This window comes from Pelophylax lessonae (genome assembly GCF_965119305.1).
Source record: "Pelophylax lessonae genome assembly, chromosome: 3".
Classification (NCBI taxonomy): Eukaryota; Metazoa; Chordata; class Amphibia; order Anura; family Ranidae; genus Pelophylax; species Pelophylax lessonae.
In genome coordinates, this window is record NC_138770.1 from 347,906,024 (window position 1) to 347,929,260 (window position 23,237).

Genomic DNA, 23,237 nt, shown 5'->3' on the forward strand with positions numbered 1-23,237 from the left:
GATCCTGGTGATGGGATCTCATCCTTTCGATTGGATCATGGACTTCTATGTGTTTCATTTTTAGCACTGCATATGGACTTTTATATATTATTTTGTATCGACCTGGGTCAAAGAATGGTAACATCCTTATCAAGGATGTTGTCTGAGCCTCTCCTGTAAGGCAACTATGAATGTAAAATCGTATCTCAAAAGAACTTCCTCTGGGGCCACAAGTTCCAAGACATTCTTTTCAAAGAGGGGTATGAGAACGATCTACTACTCAATCATCCTTCTAAGAACATAAACCTTGAATACAAGAACAGCTTTTGGACTTAAGCACATCCTCTCTATGTACCCAAAAAGGTTTGGGTAGAAGCACTAAGGTTGGTGCCATGTGAAGAAGTGTGACCTTATGTTTGACCTGTGCATGCAGTAAGACCTCCTGGCCTTGTCCCTTGGGGTTACTCCAACCACTCCTTGTTCCATCAAGACAATGGGGGTCAATTTCTATAGACTTTGTGGTCTATTTACCTCCCTCAAAATAAATTACCATTATCTTGGTAGTTTTCGACTGTCTCACTAGGATGGCTCATTTTATATAGGTTAAGGGGGTACCCTTAACAAACTGCAGAAACTAATGTTTCAGAAAGTCTTTATACTACACAGAATTCTTGATGATGTAGTGTCAGACAGAGGAATGCAGTTACTTCGAAATTTTGGAAAAGCTTTTGAACACCATTAGGTGTTACAATAATCTGTCCTCTGCTTTTTTATCCCCATTCTGGTTAGACCAAGAGGGCCAAATAAATTCTGGAGCAGTTCCTTTGATATTTTGTCAGTTATCTTTAGGATGACTGGGTGGAGTATCTTTAGCAGAATTTGCTTATAACAATTCCAAACATGGCTCCACTGCTCAAAGTCCTTTTTAAACTGGGTATCATTCAGTTTTTATTCCTGATCCTCCTATCTCAACCTCAATTCCTGCTGTTACCAACAGATTAACTACATTACAGAAGATTCAGGATTGATGGAGACTTTGAAGGAGGCTCAGGAATGTTACAAGAAGGCTGCTGAAAGACATCGCAGATCACATCCTACCTTTTATGTGGGAGACAAAGTTTGGTTAGCAACCAAAATTTGAATGTACACGTTCCTTCTGCAAAGCTGGGCCAAACATTTATGGGACCTTTCCAGATTTCAGCTCAAATACACCCAATCACTTTTTGCTTAAAACCTCCTGATAGTATGAAGATTCACCCTGTGTTTTATGTATCTTTGCTGAAACTATTTCATGGAAACCCCTTCTCTGTGAGAATTCTCCCACCCCCTCCACCTGTTGAGGTGCAAGTTAAAGAAAAATTTATGGTTGAGAAAATTCTTGATTCCAGGATCTTTAGGAACAAATTATAGTATCTAGTTCAGTGGGAAGGATATGAACCAGAAGACATTTCTTTGGAAACTGAAGAGAACATTCATGCCCCTAGCTTAACAAGAGAATTCCTTCAGAGGTTTCCCCACAAACCTGGCCCTAAGACATCTAGGGAATGTCCTGGAAGGAGGGGAGTACTGTCAGAGGTGGGATCTGAACCCACAACTTTTGCTGTGTCTGACAGTAGCTCTCCTTGCTGAGCCATCTGAGATACTGGACAGCATTCTCTCTGAACCTGGGGATAATCTTGCCTTGTACCTTGTTTCTTGTAAACCGTAAACTCCTAGCTCCTCCAATGAACTTCCTATTTAAACCATGTCTTTACACTTCCTGTTTGGCAGATCATTGTGTTCCCTGCAGCTGATATCTTGCTCCTTTGCAGCTGTCCTTATCTCCACTACCACTCATTACCGATCTTTGGCTTGTTTCTCGACTACACTTCCACTTGATCCCAACCTGCAACCACTTGTTATCGGCCTTTGGCTTGTTTAGTGACTACACTTCTGCTTGATACCTGCTATATCTGCTACTATACCCCGGCTTGCCCACTTTTTGCGGTGGCGAATCTGTGAACCGCTACCTGGTACTAACACACAACAAAACCCATCTCCACCATGTGGAGCTCTGGTGAATAACCAGTTACTACTTAGACCCTGCACCTCAAATGAACCCTCGTCATCCACCAGAGGGACCTACTTGTGTGCACATCCTCCTGGAAGCTGGGAGCCCCTTTACTGCTATAGCTACTGGTCTCCATTCTGACTCCTGGCTGTGGAATGAGAATACAATTTTATACCATGTAAGCAGATTGAGTAAGTAGATTGTTGGAGGATTATTCAGGTACCCCATTCAAAAGAAACCATAAGTAATTTGAACAAATATGCTGACAACTTTCATGGTACCACGACACAAATGCATTTATTAACATAATATGCCTATTTTATATCTACAAGATTAAGTAATACTACTGACTTATTTTTCCCCTCTGCCTGCTTATCTCTTATTTACCCATTGAATCCGTGCTTCAGTATATCTGTACTTACATATGATTACTCTATATCCAAATGTATTTTTACACAATGACACAGTGGAATGAGGGTAGATTTTTCTACGCATTTCACAGTTACCGGAAATGATGCTTCCTCAACAGGGCATCAGGGGTAAATCAATAGGTGATCAAACATAACTAAAGAAATAGGTGATATTATAAATTTGTTTTATATTACACAGTACATTCATTTGTCCACACAATATTCACATCAGTTTTATTTATATATACAGTTAATATGCTATACAGTATATACAGTATCTCACAAAAGTGAGTACACCTCTCACATTTTTGTAAATATTTTATTATATCTTTTCATGTGACAACACTGAAGACATGACACTTTGCTACAATGTACACTAGTGAGTGTACAGCTTTTATAACAGTGTCAATTAGCTATCCCCTCAAAATAACTCAACACACCATTAATGTCTAAACCGCTGGAAACAAAAGTGGGCCCAATTAGCCATTTTCCTCCATGGTGTCATGTGACTCGTTAGTGTTACAAGGTCTCAGGTGTGAATGGGGAGCAGGTGTGTTATCGCTCTCACTCTCTCATACTGGTCACTGGAAGTTCAACATGGCACCTTATGGCAAAGAACTCTCTGAGGATCTGAAAAAAAAAGAATTGTTGCTCTACATAAAGACAGTCTAGGCTTTAAGAAGATTCCCAAGACTCTGAAACTGAGCTGCAGCACAGTGGCCAAGACCATACAGCAGTTTACCAAGACAGGTTCCATTCAGAACAGGCCTCGCCATGGTAGACCAAAGAAGTTAAGTGCACATGCTCAGTGTCATATCCAGAGGTTGTCTTTGGGAAATAGAGGTATGAGTGCTGCCAGCATTGCTGCAGAGGTTGAAGGGGTGGGGGGTCAGCCTGTCAGTGCTCAGACACCACACACTGCATGAAATTGGTCAGGCGTGGCTGTCATCCCAGATGGAACCCTCTTATAAAGTGGATGCACACGAAAGCCCTCAAACATTTTGCTGAAGACAAGCAGACTAGGGACATGGATTACTGGAACCATGTCCTGTGGCCTGATGAGACCAAGATAAAATTATTTGGTTCAGTGTATGGCGGCAACCAGGTGAGGAGTACAAAGACAAGTGTGTCTTGCTTACAGTCAAGCGTGGTGGCAGTGGGAGTGTCATGGTCTGGAGCTGCACAAGTGCTGCTGGCACTGGGGAGCTACAGTTCATTTACTGTGACATATTGAAGCAAAGCATCATCCCCTCCCTTCAGATACTGGGCTGTAGGGTAGTATTCCAACATGATAATGACCCCAAACACACCTCAAAACGACCACTGCCTTGCTAAAGAAGCTGAGGGTAAAGGTGATGGACTGGCTAAGCATGTCCCCAGACCTAAACCCTATTGAGCATCTGTCTCTAATATCCACCATCTCCATGATGTCATCATGGAAGAATGGATGAGGACTCCAGTGGCACCCTGTGAAGCTCTGGTGAACTTAATGACCAAGAAGGTTAAGGCAGTGCTGGAAAATAGTGGTGTCCACACAAAATATTGGCAATTTAGGCCCAATTTGGACCATTTGACCTAGGGGTGTACTCACTTTTGTTGCCAGCTGTTTAGACATTAACCACTTTACAACCGGAGGATTTTGCTGTCTTCCGTCCAGGCCACTTTTTGCGATTCGGCGCTGTGCGACTTCAACTGACAATTGCGCGGTCGTGCGACGCCGTACCCAAACGAAATTTACGTCCTTTTTTTCCCACAAACAGAGCTTTCTTTTGGTGGTATTTGATCACCTGTGCGATTTTTACTTTTTGCGCTATAAACAAAAAAAGAGCGTTTATTTTGAAAAAATAACAATATTTTTCACATTTTTTTATATGAAATTCCCCCCAAAAAAGATGTAAAAACCAATTTTTTTAAAAGTTTTTGGCCAATTTGTTTTATGCTACATATGTTTGGTAAAAAAAAATCGCAATAAGCGTATTTTGATTGGTTTGCGCAAAAGTTATTGCGTTTACTAACAAAGGGAAAGATTTCTGTCATTTTTGGTGTTTTTTTTTAACGCGTAATGGCGGCGATCTGCGATTTTTTTTGCGGGACTGCGACATTGTGGCGGACAGACCGGACCCCTGACTGACATTTTTGACACTTTTGGGGGTACCAGTGACATTACTGCAGTAATCAGTGCTATATATATGCACTGTTACTGTAAAAATGACACTGGCAGGGAAGGGGTTAATTTTATTGGAGAGGGAGGGGTTAATGTATGCCTGGTGCTTACTGACGTGTAGGGGGGGAGGTGACTATGTGATTCATGGACAGATCGGATGTCCAGCTATGCTGAACAGTCCGATCTGTCACTCCCTGTCACTATGGAGATCCGCCCGCTGTGTTTACACACAGCGGGCGGATCTCCAGACTCGATCCCCGACGATCGGGTAAGAGCAGCGGCGATCGCCGCTGCTCCTCCCCTGGCCCGACTCCCGCTGTGAATGAAAACAGCGGGAGCGAGCCTCCGGCGGCGCGCAAGCGCCGCCCAGAAGGGGGAGTGTCCAGTCACGTTAATACTACGTGGCTGGACGATAACGAACCACTCTGCCGCAGTAGTATTACTGTGAGCGGTTGCAGAGTGGTTAATGGCTGTGTTGAGTTATTTTGAGGGGACAGCAAATCTACACTGTTCTACAAGCTGTACACTCACTACTTTACATTGTAGCAAAGTGTAATTTCTTCTGTGTTGTCACATGAAAAGATATAATAAAATATTTACATAAATGTGAGGGGTGTACTCACTTTTGTGAGATACTATATATTTTCCTTAATAGACATATATATATATATATATATATATATATATATATATATATATATATATACAGTATGTAGCCAAAATCCCTATTTGTAGCCTTTTATTGCCATGTATGAGACAAGTCACCAACTCTCTTAAAGTCATCACACAACTTTGTCACCTCTTTGTAGATTACTGGAGAGATGACTTACTATCCACTAGCTGCAGGGACATAAATGCATGAAAAGTCAAATACAAGTAGCCCTAAACGTGACTACTGTCCAGGGCCAAAGGCATGGGATTTGGCAACATGCCAGTTGCATGCTTTATTGAAGTAATCCTATAAATCTTAATGTGTTCTTGTCCTTTTAGAAAGAGAGCAAAATAAATGTGTAATGACTGTTCAGAAAATTATTTAACTTGTAATTTAGCAGTAGCATATAATAGACTTAATTTTTTTAAAGACCTTTTAAATAAAGACTTGTACACAAAAAAGTAGCACCTGTTGTGTTGGCCTTAGATTAACCACTTTACAACCGGAGGATTTTGCTGTCTTCCGTCCAGGCCACTTTTTGCGATTCGGCGCTGTGCGACTTCAACTGACAATTGCGCGGTCGTGCGACGCCGTACCCAAAGGAAATTTACGTCCTTTTTTTCCCACAAACAGAGCTTTCTTTTGGTGGTATTTGATCACCTGTGCGATTTTTACTTTTTGCGCTATAAACAAAAAAAGAGCGTTTATTTTGAAAAAATAACAATATTTTTCACATTTTTTTATATGAAATTCCCCCCAAAAAAGATGTAAAAACCAATTTTTTTAAAAGTTTTTGGCCAATTTGTTTTATGCTACATATGTTTGGTAAAAAAAATCGCAATAAGCGTATTTTGATTGGTTTGCGCAAAAGTTATTGCGTTTACTAACAAAGGGAAAGATTTCTGTCATTTTTGGTGTTTTTTTTTTAACGCGTAATGGCGGCGATCTGCGATTTTTTTTGCGGGACTGCGACATTGCGGCAGACAGACCGGACCCCTGACTGACATTTTTGACACTTTTGGGGGTACCAGTGACATTACTGCAGTAATCAGTGCTATATATATGCACTGTTACTGTAAAAATGACACTGGCAGGGAAGGGGTTAATTTTATTGGAGAGGGAGGGGTTAATGTATGCCTGGTGCTTACTGACGTGTAGGGGGGGAGGTGACTGAGTGATTCATGGACAGATCGGATGTCCAGCTATGCTGAACAGTCCGATCTGTCACTCCCTGTCACTATGGAGATCCGCCCGCTGTGTTTACACACAGCGGGCGGATCTCCAGACTCGATCCCCGACGATCGGGTAAGAGCAGCGGCAATCGCCGCTGCTCCTCCCCTGGCCCGACTCCCGCTGTGAATGAAAACAGCGGGAGCGAGCCTCCGGCGGCGCGCAAGCGCCGCCCAGAAGGGGAGGAGTCCAGTCACGTTAATACTACGTGACTGGACGATAACGAACCACTCTGCCGCAGTAGTATTACTGTGAGCGGTTGCAGAGTGGTTAATCAGATCTGCCAGCTGTCTTCACTGTGAGAAGGCCCAACAGGGAGAGACCTGGAAACTGGCTAAACATAGCCAGATGCAGAAATCCACAATCATTTTTACATATGGCAGCAAGAGACAAAGTTAACACTTTGTGCTCTAACTCGTGTGCACTTAACATCATTTTTCTGATGTGAGCTTCAAGAAATGCTAACACAGTATAAAGGAATTACATTAGCCGTGTGCCTGTGCTTGGTGTTTCAGGTCTTAATCACACACAATTTACTTCTATTCCAACCAAATAGGTCCAAAGTAGTTTCATCTAAACAACCTTTCCATGAAAAAACATACTTTTAACAGTTAGACACAATAGGAAGAGTTAAAGCTGAAATGTGCTTTTTTGTATACAGCACCATACACGTTAGTTATGTGTAATCCTGTGTAATCTTCCTCACAGTTCCTCCTCATGCCACAGGTTTACCTAAGTTACCATCCTTAACTTCATCCTCTGCTACTGAGAAAAGGTGTGTCGCCCACTATTTACATAACTTGTCTTACTACAGTCCCCCAATACACTGTGTTCTGTAAATGGAAGATGAAGTTGAATGGCAGGTCTCCTCTGCCCATTCCTAGAACACAATGCATTGTGGGATTGTAGTAAGGCAGCTTCTGTGACTGGTGTGGGAAGGCAGAACAGAGATGGGCGAGCAGTGCAACTTTTCTCAGTAGCAGAGGCTCCACTTAACCTTAACAGCAATGGAAGACTGCTGCTGAGGACAATATCTGGTGGCTGTGATTTGTCACTGCATGCATTGCGATACACACCATTATTCATAACTAATGGGTATGGTGCTGTATCTCCAAAAAATATACACTAAACTTCATCGCTAAAAAGTTAGGACCTGTACATTGCATTTTCTCCTCTTCTCTGCATAGTAAAGTTTGGAATTTATGAATCAGAAAAGTTATGTAGTTCATAACCAGAGCTGGATTTACTGTTGGGCATAGTAAGCATGTGCAAATAGGGGGCACTGACAAAGAGGCAGCTTTTTCCTTTACAGTCCTTGTCCAACAATTTTTTATTTTTTTTGCCAAACATATATTCAACTTACATTATTACACTGCTCTAACCTCAATAAGGACTGGGGATTAGTCAAACGAGAAAATATTCTGTTTAAAAAAGGAGATGCTAGAATAAAGAGAGGGGGGGCAGGGGTTATTTTGGGTGCCCAAGGTCATGTACTTCCAGTGATATAAATCTATCCCTGCCTATGATGTTCCAATAATTTATTTTGGTTTGCGGTGCTATCAGACTGCATGACATAGTGGAGTGAATGGTCTCAGACACAGTATTTTAAATGATAGGTATTGGTTTACTTATTATCTATTTTTCATTGTATAGAAGGAGATAAAAGTTTACTTTATATCGTTTGAAACAATATCTTGCTTTTTCCATTATACTTGAGCTGTTCTGTAATATTTTAATTCATACTGGTTGGAAAAGCACAGCTTAATATTTAAAGTTTTAATGAGATACAGTATAGAGACAAATATAAAATCACAAAAGCAGGATTGCAAAGTTTAATAGCCATTATTTGCATAATTTCATTTGCTTACCAATACAGAAAATGCTTTATTTATTACTTTTTACTGCATGACCTTATTTAGTACAAACTCCTATGCATCATAATATAAAAACGCATGGTTTGCACTTTTCATTAACAACATAAAAAAAAAAGATTCCCATCAGCAATTGAAAATCGTACTTTCAATAAAGCAGAGGTCCCAACCTATTTTAGCTCATGAGCCACATTCAAAAAGCAGCAAGTGGGAAAAATAATGCTCACAAAATATTTGTGATGATAGAATTTGCCTATTTAAATGAGTTCTCATTTTGTTGGCTTACTGCTCAACCTATATTTTAAAGACATACTTTATCTGACAAACGATTGTTAAAAAACTGCTGACAGCAGCACTGCAGGAAGGAGAGCTATGTGGCCCATGACCCAGCCTTAAGGACATTGCTTTCTGTCACTAGAAATAAGGCACGTGTTCTCATTTTTGGTTATTCATTTTAAAAATTCCGTGGACGCTTTAAAGAAAAAAAAAAAAAACTTGAGAAAAGGCATTCCATCTAGTGAAAAGTAGAAGAAGAGTGGAACAAAGAAGGGTCAGATCTGATGTTATTGTGAAACGGACATGTTGCTTTCATCCAGTTTTTATAAATCATTCTTAGAGAGTTAACATAAATTCTAATATTAGTGGAAATCAACAGGTTTAGTCAAACTTTCAAAGTGTCCCTTTTTTAGGTAAAGTTTCTTAAAATATTCAAAAGGCAAAAGATTGATAAAAATAGACTTGCTCCAACTTGAGTTGCTTTTTGAAGTTTAAGTGGACTAAGACAGGAAAGATTTAATGGTATCCCAATTTTTTATTTAAATGTTGGAATACATTTCAGAAACCTCAATATTAAATGCAAGACATGAGAGCAACATGGTTGCCAAAAGTACTGTGCAGTTGACTGCAAGCTGGTCTTTATATTTGCATTTATCAATTTATCGGTTGTGTTTAAAATTTAGGTCCACATTATTAGAAACATTACTTTCATGTTGCTTGGTTGAATGTAAATGATTTCACAGCAAAATAAGGAGAGGTGGTCCCCCTAAACCCCTAAGTCAGTTGTAGTGGTGTAGTTATGGGCACGATTATCAACTAAGCTTATATTGTTTCTGTGTTATCATTAACTATAAAACCTAAAAAAAAACACTCTTTCCATACAAAAATAATGCCTATGTGTACCATTCATTGTCATCTGGCGTGCCCCAAGATTTCTAGGCCATGATACTGTGATGAGCAAATTACAGCTTTTAACAGAGAAATGCCCATGGCTAACCCCCTAGCATTTTCACAACAATACTTAACAGGTGGGCTCAGTATCCAATGGTGAGGTGAGAAAAACAAAAGGTCAGCCATTGAATTGTCCCGCTCCAAGTCACTATTTGCCTATGGTATGAACTTAATTTACATTCCTATTGTAGGTTTACAGTTATTTTGTATGGAAAGGGTTGCATTAGGTGCATGCCTTCAGCCAGAAGAGTAAAGATTATTTCGGAGTTAACTTGATAGAGTTTTGCAATCCTAATATAAACCTAATTCAAATGGGAAAAAATAGCCTATAATCCTTGGCTCAACAAAAACATATTTGGTTGCACATGTTGCTGATATGCCTAGTCTACCATAGTCTACCATATGCTTCAGTTACTTCTTTTAGTCACAGTCATCACAGCTGTCTTGAAAATCTAACAGGCAATGCACTTGGTGTGAGCGAACTAATAATATTCCTTAACCAGTTTGGTTTTTCCATTATTTCATGTTTTGTTGGTTCCCTTGTGCTTTTTATTTTCTCCTCATACCAGGCTACGTGGCGGTTTTATTCTACTGATTCCAGTCGAACATACCTGACAGCCACCTGGCGATTTTATGAAAGTATTCTTCCACCTCTCAGGCATGTATCAATGCTATGAATGATGAATAAAGCCATGACTTGTACTGGTTTACTAATCTGCTTTTCAATTTTGTTTTATCCCCTGCTCCCTTCTGCCTTGTTTTTCTTTTTTTATTATATATCCTGCACGTAGTGTGTATGGCGTAGTTATGCGGCTGATGAGAAATCGGTTTCCATTGCTACCTGGAAGCCTCATTTGAAGGCCTTGCATACCTGCAGCCCTACAAAGTAGGTACAAATATGGCAGCTGGTGTTGTTCGTACTGTCTGTTAAACCTCTAGAACCACTAGTATTTATGTTAGTTTGTCTCCTGATTATTTTTCTGTGTCACAGTCATTATTAGACCTAAACTAATGTACAGGCTATAATCCCCAGGCTACAAATTAAAATCATTGTATATGACATAAGGCAATGTCTGAAAGCATAAAATAATGCATTTTACACTAAGCTTTAATAATCACCCTGGTATAAAATCAGCATATTCAAGACATGTTCTTACACTTGTATGACCTATTAGATGACTGGGTTTTAGCTTGGCCGGTGCTTTTGTATGATTTTCAGCTTACTTTATTATATTGCTCAGCCTTTCTACCAGCAAAACATCAAGTCAAGGCATCTCTGTTGTATGTTTCTGCTCTATTCAATGGAAACACCAACATTAAGACACAAAGAACAATGATAAAATTAAGAGCAGGCTTACCTGGAGGATTTTGCATTCCTCGCAACAACACAATAACAGATGTAGACCCTACATTTTTGTGCCAAGGATAGAAAAAGTAAAAAGACAATCTGTCAATCAATTTATAACTATCTAAGGAAGTGCACAATGAAATGTAGAAGGGGAATTTCAAAATTTCACAAGTCTTCTTTCCTTCTTAAAAGGTGTTACCACAAAAGCATTGCATAGGCATCAGCATAGGAGAATAGCTGCTTCTGTGTCATGTTATACAAATAGAACTGCTGATTTATAGCACAAGCTACGTTTAAATCCATAGCACCAAGTGTAATGCATGGACTATTTCATTGACAATTGACATTAAAACTACATTTAATACTTTGTTTTTAATTTTTTTTCCATTGCTATACTTATTGCAATTGTTATGAATTGTATTATTGCTACAGCTATTAATTTGTTTCTAGCAGTTTTTGACTTACAGTATCTATCCACTAATTTTAAGAAGCCACACAATAAGACCCCATTCACACTGCCGCGACCAGAAAGTCGCCTCATAAGTGGCGACTTGTTAGCGCGACTTTAGCGCGACTTTGCGCGTATTCAGCGCGACTTGTATGATAGACGACTTTGTACGACTTTTTATTTGGCCAATCAGAATATGATGGTTCTGGGTCATGCTCAATCACACAAAAAAAGTTCTTAAAAATTGTCGTTTTTGATAGAGAGCCAATTATTGAAAAATATATTGAAAAAAAAAAAAAGGGAGGGATTTCTTTGGATTTGGTGTCTGGGGGGGACTAAAAGTGTACCTGTGAAGTTTCAGCTTTGTAGCATGTCCAGAACCAGAAAAAAAGATAATTTTTCTTATAATTATTAATAGAGCAGGGTAGTGGCTCCGCTCCACCTGGGCGTTTTTGTTGCAGGCATTTATCGGGCATTTTTTGGTCGTCTTTGGAGGCAGGCATGACTTTTTTGAATTTAGTGTCTGGGGGGGGTCTAAAAAGTGTACCTGTGAAGTTTCAGCTCTGTAGCATGTCAAGAACCAGAAAAAAAGATCATTTTTCTTATCATTTTTAGTAGCACAGGCATATGGCTCCGCTCCACCTGGGCGTTTTTGTTGCAGGCATTTATCGGCATTTTTTGGGCGTCTTTGGAGGCAGGCATGCAGGCATGCCTCCAAAGACGCCAAAAAATGCCCGATAAATGCCTGCAACAAAAATGCCCAGGTGGAGCGGAGCCATATCCCTGTGCTACTAAAAATTATAAGAAAAATTATCTTTTCTTTCTGGTTCTGGACATGCTACAGAGCTGAAACTTCACAGGTACACTTTTTAGACCCCCCCCCCCCCCCAGACACTAAATTCAAAAAAGTCATGCCTGCCTGCAAAGACGCCCAAAAAATGCCCGATAAATGCCTGCAACAAAAACGCCCAGGTGGAGCGGAGCCACTACCCTACTCTATTAATAATTATAAGAAAAATTATCTTTTTTTTCTGGTTCTGGACATGCTACAGAGCTGAAACTTCACAGGTACACTTTTTAGACCCCCCAGACACGAAATCCAAAAAAAGTCATGCCTGCCTCCAAAAATGCCAGATAAATGCCTGCAACAAAAACGCCCAGGTGGAGAGGAGCCCTATGCCTGTGCTACTAAAAATTCTAAGAAAAATGCTCTTTTTTTCTGGTTCAGGACCATTTTAATGGAAATTCGGATCACAAGTCGCTTCAAATAAGATAAGGAGGCGACTCCCATTGAAGTCTATGGGACAAGTTGGATACAAGTCGCCTCAAAGTAGTACAGGACCCTTTTCTGAAGTCGGAGCGACTTCAGTAGTGCCAATTAAGACGGCACTCATTGATTAACATTGCTTTTGTTATGTCAAGCGACTTGGGGCGACTTGAGGGCACACAAGTCGCCTCACAAGTCGCGGCAGTGTGAATGGACTCTAAATATGCTCCAATACAAAGAATTAGGTGTATTTGTTTTCAACATGCTAACTCAACATAGGAACATTAACTTGTAGCCTGGGGAAAAAGAGTCTTTGATAAATACTTCCTAAGTTCTGGGGAGCAAAATTGTTGAACAAACACAAATATAATTTTGTGTAACTTACATAAACAAATTGGTATGGATAGTATAACTGCAACTTAAGCAAATAATGCAAATCCCTCTACTGCTATATTCCAAAATGTAATACAAGAGACAACTCTAAATTTACTTAAATCTACTTATTATTGCAAATTGTCTATTTAAAAGTCTACAGCTTTCTGTGAAAGTATGTGTCAGCAATGCATTTTGCTTATCTGAGTGCTTTGCCAGTCTGCTGTGGTATGTACTGAGCATGTTGCATGAGGACTGCGGGAAGAAGACTTGTCATGTGTGCTGCTTTTTGAGCTTTGTGCCTGCTGTTAAAGCTACATTACACTATGTTGTGTGTGTTATAATCAATTAATACCTTTATTTCCAGTTATGCAATTGTCACATGCATTGTTTATATAACACGATAATGATTAATACCGTTTGCTTAATTACATTGTTTCTTTTTTTATTTACTAATACCTGAAGGAAAGAACAAGGCGAGACATCTGGCAGGTTTGTATTAAGAGACCATTTATTTTCTTTTTAAATTGTACATAAAAAAAGAAAAATCAAATACAGAACTGATTACGAGCCATGTCACGCAAGTGAAATCGTAGAAGAGATGTGTAGCAGCTGCAAATCTCTCATTATTTTCCCAGACAATTTGTAGCTGCCTTCAAAGTTGTCGTTGTAATTGACTGTAATATATGTACTGTATGTACTACTACAAATCACTGGTGAGCTATGGCCATCAGAAGCAAGATAACATGAGCAGCTACTGAAGCTGATGATTTTGTAGTTAGCTGAAAATACTGCTGAAAATAAATCACTCAACAACTGGCTCGCAAATCATGGGAATAGTAGTGACCCCTCTGTTTACTGCAATAATTTTTTCCCCAGCAATAAAAATCTTAGCTATTACCTATTGCCCTTATTAAATCACTTGTGTGACTTAGCTCTATGAGATGCCAACACAAAAAAAAAAAAAGTTTTAAAGTAAAATCCATTGAAACTGAGCATATGATAAAAAAAAGACAGTAACAACCTCATGTTTAAACAACTGCAAAATCCAGACAAATATCCGTTACTCTTTTGAGTAAAAATTTAGATTTGTTGCATCCCTTTCCCATATCCTAACCTCGAAAACTTGAACAAACTCCTCTGGGGGTCCAGCAAGGCCCCACAGTTGCTGGGGAGAAGCCTCGAGGACCACAAGCCACCCTTTCCATTAAAGCGGAGTTCCAGCCTATTTTGCAACTTTAGTGATTCCTGGAGTGCTCGCTATGCTGATCAACAATTGGGCATTTTCAATTTTTTTCAGGGGTCCCTTACCGTATTTTCAGGGCATTTTTTATTGTACTTCCTCCTTCTCCCCCCTCTGTGGCCATGGCCACCGACATCACTTCCGCCTTTGCATTGCATCCTGGGAGCGGTTTGTCATGACTCCCAGGAGGCTGGAATCAGGAAGAAATGCCAGAACACTCCCTGGAATCAGGAAGAAGGACACAGCAGATTACACTGCGGCTTCAGATGCCCACATCCAAGATGGCCGCACCCAGACAGCATTTTTAAAAGTAAGATTTTGACTAAAATCCAATACTGTACACCTTGTAAGTATGAGAATAGCAGTTCTTTAAAGGGCGATGGATTAGTATTATAGGGGTATTTTTAGTTAAAAAAGGTATTTGAGGCCGGAACTCCGTTTTAAAAGCATCTGTATAAGGTTCAGTGCTCCTACATCACTAAGATTGCATATCCTATTTAAAGCAGAGCTGAAGTAAAAAATACTTACCTCTGTTCCTACAGTCCAAAATTTGCGAGGTCCCATGCAGGCGTTGGCATCTTCTCTTTCAGCTTCTTCCAGGTCCCTGTCTTCGCCCATCTTAATTGTCCGACACAGAAGTGCACTCATCCCTAGAAACACAGGCACTGACCATGCACAGCTTATTGTACATTCTTCAAGGGATTGCGAACAATAAAAAAGCCCGCCTTTTCTTAACTTTGGTTTTCAAAGTTAGTTCCACTTTAAAGATACTGGGAACTGGGAATAAGCAAGTTTGAACTTAACTTTCACAGAAAAAAGTTGAGATTGGTTTATGATTTTGATTGTCTATACCTCTGGATCTACTGATCGTTTTCCTCAAAGGTAACCTCTGCCCTGTGCATTTTTTTAACATATGCTTAGTTTCAAATGATCACAGATTTCAGTTGGGTTTATAACAAGTATACTTTAAAGCTGAACTCCAGGGTGAGCAAATTTTGTCTAGATAAAAGAGATGTGTATCCTTTCTTGAAACGTGGCATGCTTTGTGTATTTCCTCCAGATCTGTTGAGTAATCAAGTGTGAAACCCACCTCTGTGCAGGAGCTTCCTACAATCAATACTGGTCACTCTCCTTGTGCAGGGTGACTGGTCTTGTCTCCGCCCCCCTCCTGATTTTTTTTTCTACAAGCAGGCCTGCTGGGCCCTTCCCACAGTTCTGCTCTCTGTGATGGTGGCACTGCTGCTTTTAGAGGGTAATATTTGGGTTTGCTAAGGTGTTTGGTGCACACAAAGTCTATTTATATAATCTATGACTATTGGGAAATATATTTATATGAAAGTTTTTGTGCCCAGAGTTCAGCTTTACTGCACTTATTTTAATATTTATATTGCAAAGAATAGTAATGTGCAGAATTATATGCAAGTCTATAAGGCTACATTTACATGGGAGATTGGATGTAGGCAATGGATTTCTGTGACAGCAATTAGGACCAGTTTCCCTTCGGTTAGGGACAGATAATCTGTCACACACAATCACAATCTTTTTGCAATACCTGAGACTCCAGCCACAAAAATCCGCTGGATCTTGCCACAAGAATCCGCTGTATGCACCTAATCACCCGTGCCAATGTAGCCTATGTTAAATTACAATATTTTGCAGAAAGCTGCAGTTTTTTAGGGGTTACTTTACATTGTTCTCTGCATTGTTTTTATGGATAGAGTGTTTAAGCAAAACAGAATACTAGTATGTCACCAATCAACCTTTTATAATCCTTTAGGAATTTAATATCTGATATTTTATTAGCATTTGATGGGTTGTAATGCTATCCTCTCCATAACCAAGTAGATGAGGCAAGCATTTAGCAGTAAATAAATCAGCAGTCCCTGAAAAGTATTTATGATGAAATGTGAAACACCAGTACTCTAGAATAGTCATTTGGTCACTCTCCAACATAACATATGATATTGTGCATGTGGTTTAACTTCGGCATCATTAGCCATGATTGACAGATCACGGTTGTGTTGCTACTACAGCAAAAAAAAAAAAAGGTTTCTCTAGTGGTTTGCTAATTTTTATATCATGAAGCAGCTACACAAAGTGTTTATTCCTTTTTATTTCATTTTTTTTTTTTTTTTCATTTAAATGCCTGCAGCATTTTACTAGTTAGGCAAAATATTGTGTTTACCCCGAGCCTTTCAGTGTCCAGATTAACACTTTGTTTACAATGTAAAACCTATTTCATTTTGGGTATGGTTGTGTTTAATAATTATCTGCATTATTCAGGTACAACCCAATGTCCACAGATCTGGATTTATTCAGCTTGGTACAAAAATATCTTTGGTTTGATTTAAACCAACATCATTCTGGTTCTATATTATAGCATTATGTTTAGCCCATCACACTGAGCACAGTAAAATAAACATTCCCTAGTAAACTATTTGTTCAATTTTTTGCTGGCTCCTGAATTTCCAAACTTCACAGGAAAGAGAAACAGTGGACAGTGCAGTCTGGAGTCTGTGAGTAGTGGGGGGGAGGGGGTAGGAAGAGAGGGGAGTAGTAGAGTGCCTTACCATCCTAGGCTAAGGGGTCTGTGGGTTTCTATTGATGCACACAGTGTCGAAAGACACAGCTCTAGTCCTGGCATGCAAAGGTGACGCTATAGGATGCTGCAAAGGAAAGGAACTACCCTGAAACACGAAAACCTGTTAATATGGTGCGGTCATAGCAACATCCTAAACATAGGCGGGGAATAAAAGATTCAAAAACTGCATGCTTAGGAAGTGGACCATTTTTACTAAAGTGTTAAGTAAGGAGAAGAGTAGCCATGTTGTTGACTTCCAGTCAGATGAAGAAGCTCTATTTTCTTTCAGAAACCCCTGCACATGTTTGAGTGCTTATAATGAACACAAGTTTGCATCATCTTACTTTACACATTGATTAATCAGATCCAGGATCTCCTCACTTCTCACTTTAGTAAATCAGGGCTATGATATTTCGGAAAAATATAGCAATGAAATATTTTCCCTTACTTCGCTGCCATAAGAAGAATGTTTCCATATGTGAACATTTACAGCCAATCATTGGCTTGTCTTAGCAATCTGAGAATATCTTAGAGGAAAAGTGAGCATGTACTTTGTTAGTAAGGGTGCAATGCAACTTTCCATTATATATGCAGCCAATTGTTCATCCTTTCATATGAAAATGATTCAATTGAACCATCATTATATTAACCACTTGCCGACCGCTGCACGACCATATACGACGGCGGTCAGCCCCTCCTGGGCAAAGTGACGTACCGGTACGTCTCTCGCCCACGAGCCTCTAGGGGGCGAGTGCGCGCCGCCCCGGCTCGTTCCCTGACATCCCTGCGCGAGTGACCGGCGGCTCTGATGTCCGCCGGCCTCTCGCCATCTCCCACTGGAGAGGGAGAAAGGCAGAAGGCTGATGTAAACAAAGCCGTCTGTTATTCTCCCTGATGTAACTGCAGAGACTATACAATCCTGCTATATAGGATCGTATGTCTCTGTGGTTACATCACAAGCCACGCCCCCCACAGTTAGAATCACGCCCCTAGTGACACATTTATCCCACTGATCACCAATAAAGTTAACCCCTTCCCTGCCAGTGTCATTTTTACAGTAACAGTGCATATGTATAGCACTGATTACTGTAGTAATGTCACCGGTACCCCTAAAAGTGTAAAAAAAGTCAGTCAAGGGTCCGATTTGTCCGCCGCAATGTTGCAGTCCCACAAAAAAAAAATCGCAGATCGCCGCCATTACTAGTTTAAAAAATAACAATAAAAATGACATAAATATTTCCCGTAGTTAGTAAACGCAAAAACTTTTGCGCAAACCAATTCAAAAATGCTTATTGCGATTTTTTTTACCAAAAATATGTAGCAAAAAACAAATTGGCCTAAAATGTTAAACAATTTTGATTTTTACATTTTTTGGGGGAATTTCATAGAAAAAAATTTGAAAAATATTGTTATTTTTTCAAAATTGTCGCTTTTTTTTTGTTTATAGCGCAAAAAGTAAAAATCGCACAGGTGATCAAATACCACCAAAAGAAAGCTCTGTTTGTAGGAAAAAAAGGACATCAATTTAATTTGGTTGCAGCATCACACGACCGCGCAATTGTCCGTTAAATTCACGCAGTGCTGAATTGCAAAATAGGCCCTGGTCTTTGAGCAGCCAAATCCTCCGGGGCTTAAGTCATTAAACCAATACTCTATTTTCAGCATACTAAGACAAAAAAAAATATCTGTACTATAAAGCAACCCATTAAGGAGTTACAAGCATGACTCAGAGAAGTGTTTTGATGCAAAGTGCCTAAGGTGCATTTACGCACAAAAACATACATTTTATCACAAAGATAAAGATCACAACGTGCTGCGCTAAATAAGCATTACATAAGGTGATCATACATATATGCATATGTCATAAGCCAAGTGAAAAAAAAATAGTAAAAGTAAAAATATAAACAGGTCCCAAGAACCTAGTGCTAAAAAAGTTCATAACATGAAAAGTCCATAGCAAGCCACCAAAAATGTACCTATATAAATTCAAAGTTCACAAAGGTACTTGAAGTTTTGATCCATGGATAATGACAGCCACCAGCATGACAACCCCACCACCATGTATAATGAGAGTAATGAGCTTACTAGAGAGTGTGGACTCAAATACCTTAGGCCCCTTTCACACTTGCCGCTCCGTTGGCGGACTCCGTTTTTCTCATTGGTCAATTCGCCGATCCCCGGGTGAGCAGGCGGATGGCAGTTCTGTCTCTACGCTGTGTGCGGAGACAGAGCTGTCAGGTCCACGCTCTTCTCTATGGGGGAATCGGAAGCGAACGGACCGCCTGTCCGTTCTCATTTGATCCCATCCTATCCGATTTGCCAGAAGGATGGAAAATAGGGTTTCCATCCGTCCGGATTTGATGGACAGGATCAGATCGGATGTCAGTGGACATGTCTCCGCTGACATCCGATGCCCTATAGAGATGCATGGGGCGTCCGTTCCGATCCGCCTGAAAAACTGACAGGTGGATCTGAACGGTCTGCAAATGTGAAAGGGGCCTTATAGTAGCGAGTCACACAAGCTGGAGTGAATCAACATCACACAGGGAAGCCAAATCGCTCAGGTGTCTCTGATTGATAAATCTCACATATCCCTACAGCTCTGGTATAGATGGACTCCAGCCAGGACACACTGTCAGTCTATGGAGTTCTGATCTTGGATGACATCCTGATTAGGTTCCTCTCTAGATTTGGACTACGGAGAGGTCCCTCTTCTATTCATCACCATTACATGGGGGAGGGATAATAGTAGTTTCCAATAGGCAGGTAAAAATATTTGAGTTTTTAGCTCATATAACAGATAAGGACCAAGAACCCTTAATCTCAATAGGTATTTTCTATGTTTGCTGATAATGTACCTAGCCTGAAAAAAGAAAATAATCCAGACACTGAAAGTAAGGACTGGTAAGCTGCAATATACCAAATGTTTGTTTATGAGTTTAGATATCTTTTAATGCTACCTTCATAAATAACTAATAAAAATCAACCAAAGCTACAGTTTACTGCAGATTCATTTAGTATTTTACAGAACAATTATTTATACCACTTATTATCACAGATTAACTGTCAAGTCACAATCCTGAAATATATACAAGTGTATAACATGTACAGAATGTAGGTACAAAGTCACATAGCAACTGGTCTCCCAAATGACATAGCATTTGCAAAAGGTTTCTGTGTATTTTCTTCTTCCTACTAAAAATGAATGCCATTTCAATGTGTGCAATGCTTCTGCCTCTGCAGGCATTTCATGCTCTGAAATATAAAAGAACCATAAACCCATGTCTATATGGGAGATTAGGGCTCATTCCCACTATATATATATACCCATATGTCAATGAAGAGTTATTTGTTTATATGCCTGGAGTAATATACGACCGAACTGAAAGCCTATTAAAAGTCAATGAGAGTCTAGCAGGTGCAGCGGCTGTTGATATTAGTGTACTGCAAATGTGCTAACTGCCAACAAGTAGTTAAAATGTATCAGTGAAGCCCTAACATAATATAACAAACTGTTAATGCAGCTGGTAAAATATATATATAAAATCTGCACTGCAGTCCTAAAAGCTAACGCACTAAAAGTAGATCTGGATGTCTGGATTTTTTGTTCTTACAGAATTCAGGATTGCAATAATGTGTATAGATCTTTTATGTGCCTTTGAAAGTATGAGGGCAAGTTATGCAAAATAACCAGGTCCTGTTAGCATGTGTCATATACACAAATAATGTACCTGGCAAGACATACATGGAAAATGCCCAGAAATGTGACTATAGTGCAGATTAATTTATAAATGTTGGCACTAAAAAAATGACATAAGCACCCTGATTGGTTGCTATAGACAACAACTCTATTTACTCAAGGTAAGACTGAATTTGAGGGCAGAGGGGCTTTTGCCTCCCATAGCAAGCACTATTAATAATTGCAGGACTGATGGCTCTGAGTATAAACACTTTATTCAGTCATCCATTAGAGTGGGACTCACTGTTAGTGACAGTGGGCAGTGGGCATTATATAACTACCTGCTCCCCATTTACACCTGTGATCACTGAGTCTTGCATAGGAAAGTCTTCCAGGACTAACCTCCTTTGTGACTTATGCTGTAAGATATAAAAAGTGTGTGACAATAGGCCATGTCCAGTCAAACACCAGCCTTTCACCATGCCCATCAAACAATGAAGATTCATGGCACACTTTGCAAGGTGCAGTGCTCTTTATTTAACCAAGAGAGCTCTGTCCCAACTCAATGAAAGGGCTAGGTGGTCGTGTTTGCTCCCCCCCCCCCCCCAGTCCTAAGTTCCCTAGTCTCCCCATATTTTTTTATTAGACAATCAGGGTTGCTTTATTAAAGGATAAAATAATAAAACATACAGAGAAAAAACAGAACAAAACCAATTTGGCATGGCATTACATAAGTACAAGCAGTACACAAAAGGCAGCCCCCAGTCTGATGTACTCACCTTCCAGTCTGCCACCAACCAAGTAGACCTGTCTCACAATATAAATAAAGAACAGGGGTTTAGTAGACACACATTTGCAAACGCATGTGTAAGCTGCAAGGCCTCTACACGGCACCCTGTGTTACTTGCATTCCTAACACTGTCTATTTTGAGTGTCTCCACAATGGAAGCACATGGCTGCTAATGGATAGATGGGAGACAGGTGAGGGGGAAGACAGCCCAAACCTCCCCCAACCCGCTCCCATCTATGACTGGTCTAATATTTCACAGCTCTGATAGCTATGTTGTATCGATGGTACAAAACTGAAAAGGACTAGTTGAGAAGCATACACCTCCATCCCCTTGGCGGATACAGTATAAAACACAGATTGGGACTTTATATGAGGCATTGGCCTGTAAAGCACAGCGCCTCCATCCCTAATTTCATAAAGTATTTGGGACTTTAAATGAGACACAAGCAGGTCATGCTATTGGTCTCCATCCCCGAATATGAAAAAACTGAGGTCAAATCAGACTGCATCCACCAAAAATCGCATGGTGGGACTTTAAATGAGGAACCAACCTGTAGGCACAGCGTCTCCATCCCTGGTTACATGAACAATATAGGCTATTTGGGACTTTAAGTGAGACACCAGCAGGTAATGCCCAGCGTCTCGATCCCTGTATCAGAAAAACTGCAAATTGAAAGGATTAAAAGAGGTGCATGGAAGCCAGCCAGCCAGTCTGATGTACTCACCTTCCAGTCTGCCACCAACCAAGTAGAACTGTCTCATGATATAAATATCTGAATGTGTCTTTATTTATATCATGAGGCAGGTCTACTCGGTTGGTGGCAGACTGGAAGGTGAGTACATCAGATTGGGGCTGACTGGCTTCCATGCACCTCTTTTAATCCTTTAGATTTTTAGCTTTTCTGATACAGGGATGGAGATGCTGGGCATTACCTGCTGGTGTCTCACTTAAAGTCCCAAGTAGCCTATATTGTTCATATTCTGACACAATGGGAGGAGTTGCATGATCTCAGAGGGAAGGGGGGCAATAAGAAGGGGAGAAACACAGGGAGGAAGGAGGGGGGAGAAAGGGGGGGAGGAGGCACCAACTAAAGCCAAAGGTATCAGGGCATTGCATCTCACTCTCCAAGGAGAAAAAGAGGTATTTAGTAGCTTCACAATTTTGGGAGGTCCACGACTGCCAAACCTTTCCCCATATTTTACTTCAGTTTTTTTTTAATATCAAAGAAAATATTAAATCAACTTCACTTATGCAGGATTTCTTTAAAATATGGGTAATAGTTGCATTCGAGTTCTTGGCATTGTATTTACGTGGAAAAAAATAGATTGTAGAAGTTGTCATTGCATGTTGTAAATCATATGAATTTTAGTTTGTGGAGGGGTGCGTTGAAGAGAACATTGATTTATCCAGCTTGGCAAAATGTAAGCATGGATATCTCATACCTGATGGGTCACTGGGGAAGCTGAAAATCACTGTTGGCACTTGGGTTGTGTGTGAATATCATCAAGTCTCCACAAGTGGTCACTTGGTTGAGATGGCCGCCATTCATAGAACGCTTTGCAATGCCATCATTCATAGAACGTTTTGTATTTTTTTTTTCTCTGAGTACAAGGTGATTCTCAAAGCTGAAAAAAATACACTGCATTCTATTAATGATGGTGAAGTCACTCACACAGAAACCGAGCAGGCCCCAGAAGATTGCAGCTGTAACTGCAGTAGTATTGACTTTAAATAAGATTGAGTGTAATTATTCACATGTCTAGAGGTTTTTGTTAGTTTCAATAAATTGCAGCAGACACAACTAATGGAGGCACTCCTACACTAAATTACTGAGATACATGAGATGCATTCACAAAGTTTGTGACCAATTATAACTGCATTAGTGCTTTGCAAATTGCAGTATGGTACATATATTACTAAGCAGT

The 23,237-nt window shown here is 40.0% G+C and overlaps 1 protein-coding gene across 1 annotated transcript in view; it reads left to right on the forward strand.

The window, feature by feature from the left end:
• Nucleotides 1-23,237, forward strand: part of KCNQ5 (potassium voltage-gated channel subfamily Q member 5) — a 749,354-nt gene that overhangs the window by 652,560 nt on the left and 73,557 nt on the right. Inside the window, exons 8-9 of the mRNA XM_082251332.1 lie at nt 10,375-10,469; nt 13,484-13,510. Coding sequence (XP_082107458.1) covers nt 10,375-10,469; nt 13,484-13,510 — 122 coding nt within the window. The remainder of the gene's footprint in view (nt 1-10,374; nt 10,470-13,483; nt 13,511-23,237) is intronic.